The 4,099-nt window shown below is 41.6% G+C and overlaps 1 protein-coding gene across 1 annotated transcript in view; it reads right to left on the bottom strand.

Moving 5' to 3' along the window:
* LOC101863359 overlaps positions 1 to 4,099 on the bottom strand; it is a gene marked incomplete at its 5' end in the record, with an annotated part of 34,898 nt that overhangs the window by 28,836 nt on the left and 1,963 nt on the right. The window contains 1 exon segment of the mRNA XM_013085407.2: positions 368 to 592. Within this exon segment, the coding sequence (XP_012940861.1) occupies positions 368 to 592 (225 nt within the window).

Raw genomic sequence — 4,099 nt, 5'->3', positions numbered from 1 at the left:
TATTTATAATACAATTTCTTCCAGACTAGTCCACACGTAATCTTCTGCCCCGCCCTAAGAGGGAACAAAATGTTGATCTCGGGTGTTTTTAATGACATGCTTGAATGAAAAAAGCGTGTCCAATCCTCTCTGTATTGTTAAATGCCAATGGGGAAGACCAATGCTATGATAAACTCAGCCCACCACACACACACACATACACACACTTGAGCCCCCCCCCCCCCCCAAACCCATCTTGCGTCTGTTTTTACTTTAAAATGACACAGTATAAGATGTCCATATTATGTTCAAAATATCCACTTTCCTCCTCGAGAATGGATGTCCATCCTAAACAACCCCGACTTCAAAGACGATATAACCCACCCACCTGTGAAGGTCGAGCTGATGAAAACCTTGATGACCTTTGACTTGACCTTCGGCGTATCCTCCAGCTTGAGGCACCCTTTGAGTAGTTTCTCCACCAGAGTGCGCTCCGACTGGTCCAGGTGTTTGTAGGTAAACGGCTGTTCCCGCTGAGCTCTCTGCTCCTGGTCCTTCGTGTCGCCGACCACCACATCCTCAAGGTGGCGGTACCGCATGGTCATGGTTGTGTCTGGCAAAAAAAGTGAAATGGTATTATAGGTCTAACGCCCCTTATATTAACACTATTAGCTTATTTAAGAAGAAAGAGCTGCGAGTTCAAAGTCCATCTCCCAAAGGACCGAGCCTGAAGGGAAATTCTAGTTAAATTAAGAGCATTTCCCAGGTCTGGGACAGATCAAAGAAAATCGGGGTGATAAGATTTAACTTAAGAATAAAGAAGAAGAGCTGGGGTTTGTCTTTAGAGCAAAGAAGAGGGTAGTGGGTGCTTGGCAGGTGCTCTGGTGTGGTTTGCTCCTTCTTTCCTATCCAACATCTATTTTCCTTATCTCTCCTCCTCTATTTTTTGGTTTGTTACCCTCTTGTAACACCACTATCTTAGACAATTATGATGACACAATTGGGCTACTGGTGATGTACAACGCTTACTGAAACAAACTAAGGAGCGAGGATGTTAACTTTCTATGGGCGTAGCGGACATGATTATGTCCGATCAGCAGCAGACCAAAAGCAACGTTGCAGCACATTTTGAACCATCATACACAAAACAGAAACTCGAACTTGCATAATATTTTAAATTGTGCATGTTGTTAAACACCTTTTACATTTCAGATCAGGAAATCAGAACTGAAAATTCTGTATGAACGAGGAATTTAACATGCTTTATTCTTAAATAGCCCTCAAATAAAAAGTCTTCAAACGTGAGCGTGTGCAATTGGTTAAATATGTAACTGTGGGATAAAGGAGAGGAGCGAGAGTAAACGATATTTTTGTCTCAGGAACAAAGACAAAAGTGACAGATTTGTTCCCGAAATAGGAGTTAAATAAAAGATTTGTTTGTTTTCGAAAAAAAAGTAGAGAAAAAAATTGGCTGCTCGAAAGCATTTAGGAGTAAAAGAACTGTCTCTGAAACAAAGTAGGAGAAAGGTAAAAGACTTCTCTGTGCATCTGTGCGTTTATACCACAGGGTGGCCGATACGTTGTAATTTCATTTCGTATTCATTGTTGACACCCTGTGATCACTGTGAGTGATAACGATATAATTTAATAGTCACGTCGTATTGGAAAAACTGTCAGTGCAAGAGGCACAGGCTGTTCCTAAAACCTTCGATTAGGTTTGCTCGGGTTAATGAGCCATGAACATGGAATATTATATCCCCGACCATGAACTCTAGCGTATATCTGGTTCACTAAGGAGCGCGCCATTCAATTCAGTTTGTGCCAGATAAAGGGCAGTGGGGGAAGGATGCCGCAGTCCTCAACTATCAAGAGACTGTTTGTTATCCATCGTCTGGCGATAATGGCGAGGCCCATGGTTAAAAACACTTCGTTGCAAAGTTTTACATTGAGCAAAGAGCAGCAGTCACCATTGTGCGTCGTCTAGGAGTATGTCTATGGGTTAGACTTCCGGAATATCATTCTTAAAAAATACAGTAAATGAAATTATTGTAATCTATCTTAACAGAGCGGGCGGTTGCATGGTGCCACTGGTAGGCCCTACTTCTTTATCTTCCCTCTTTTTTTCTGTCAGTCAATCATACTTTTTCCCGGCAGTCAATGATAATTTTAGTATCGATGTGCTTCTCTTTACGCATTAAAAACAAAAATAAATTAAATAGAAATCTACCCTAACAGAGGTCTTCGATTCTAAAAAGAGTTAGTGTTGTAATGGCCAGGATCGTCCCCACTTCACACAAAATTGTGGACTCTATTTCTGTGCGGCGTAATTCTGCCGTGAAGTAATCTTATCTTCTGGGACATTGTATCGCATTCAGCCGGGATTGGTCCTGACAGGCTGGTACGAAGGAAATCACCCCACAAAGGATCTAAACTGTGTCGGTGACCGGGTGAAACATTTACAGTCATTGTGTATTGGGATTTGTTTTGGATTGTTTTTGTTTTTTTACAATAATTTATTTGTCTGTTTAAAATAATGTTTGGTTGGTTGGATGGTTGATTGGTCGGTCGTTTCTTTCTTTTTGTATTTCTTTCGTTCTTCCCGTCTTTTTCGGTAAATGGGGCAGGGGAGGTTCATAAAAAAATGTAAATTTGGTTGAGATGTTAACGGAAATATGAAAACTTAGTCTTTGAATTGCACACACGCAGTTCCTGTCCTAGCCCTGCAAAAAATCAATATTGTCTCTTGTGTCATGATAAAGCTGTAAGCCAGGGGGGGAGGGGGATCGATATAGATCAATATTCACTGGACAAATCAATACTCCCTGGGGGTTAAGTGTACGTGTAGGAAGGCTGATAAGGAGAAACAAAGGAGGGTTGTAAGGTGGTAGGAGTTGCAGAGGGGGGTTGTATGCGTCCTCGGTTATATTCTGTATTCCGTTACAGTTTTTCTAGTCACGCTGCCGAAGTTACATAATAAAAAGGTATCGTTGTTTCTCAACTTCTTTTTGTTTTGGCACATTGGTTTTTTTAATTTGAGCGCTTGAGGTCCGGGAAGGAGAGGGGAGGGGGTGGGTGCGGTATTTGAAATGAGTCTACTACTTACTGCCTTATTCATTTCGCCGTTGTTATCTATCGAGTGCCAACAAAGACCGAGGATTAGCGTCGTCAGAGCGATTGTACACGTGCACTGAAAGACACTCTCTGATCGAAAAAAGCGTGATCACTGGTATGGTTTGAACGGTTGAAAGACTTGCCGTATGAGACACGAATGTGAGGCAAAAGTATTAGATCTAATTCTCTGTATTTGCTGTCGTCCGTACAAGTAGCGAGTTTCACTTTCCTTAGGGGCGTTTTTTAAAGAAAGAATCGACAAATCCCCATCTGCCTGCTAAAGTGCAGTTTCCTCACTCAAATTGAATTAGCTCTGATAGGCGGAGTTGAATCAGTCTGCCCCCCTCCCCCCTAAATTTATGTAACCTTGACTGTACCGAGGGGGTTGGGGTCTTTAAAAGAGTGAACTACCATAAAACCCCATCAAAACACAGGCTTACTTTATTGAGGATCCACGTCTATGATGTGGCGGTGAGAGTCTGAGCCGTTCACTATTTAGATACTAGTACAGCATGTGAAGTAAAGTAAGTGTATGGATTTTACACACCTATTAACAATGTTAGGCTATTTTGAGGCAGTACCTCCGAATTTAGCGCATGTCTTCGATATGACCGAGCGAAATGGGTTGCGAGCCTTGTAAACTCCACAAAAAGACCCGAGTTTAAGAACGCCGAGTCTGAGATTCGAAACGGGCTTCCCTCTCCGTAGCCCAGCTTTATTGCGGAAGGAGCTCTTCCATAATTGGGTTAGGGGGTGAGTTGAAAAGAAATAGACCTGGCAGGGAGTAGTGATAATAATTGCAATAACTGAGAACAAAGAATTTAAACGATTTTCATACACCAAGCAGTTCATTTCGAGCATTATGAAAATATAAAAATCCGGTGAATCAGAATAACATTTTTATAAACTGTGTTTCCAATCATTTTAGATTAGTTAAATATCGTTAGACATCGAAGCGAATAAAAGTAAAGTGTGTCAAACACACACACATACACATACCCCCCCCCCA

Source organism: Aplysia californica, unplaced genomic scaffold (genome assembly GCF_000002075.1).
Source record: "Aplysia californica isolate F4 #8 unplaced genomic scaffold, AplCal3.0 scaffold00371, whole genome shotgun sequence".
NCBI classification, from domain to species: Eukaryota; Metazoa; Mollusca; class Gastropoda; order Aplysiida; family Aplysiidae; genus Aplysia; species Aplysia californica.
Note: the sequence above shows the minus strand (reverse complement) of the source record. Positions and strands in the feature narration are given on the sequence as shown.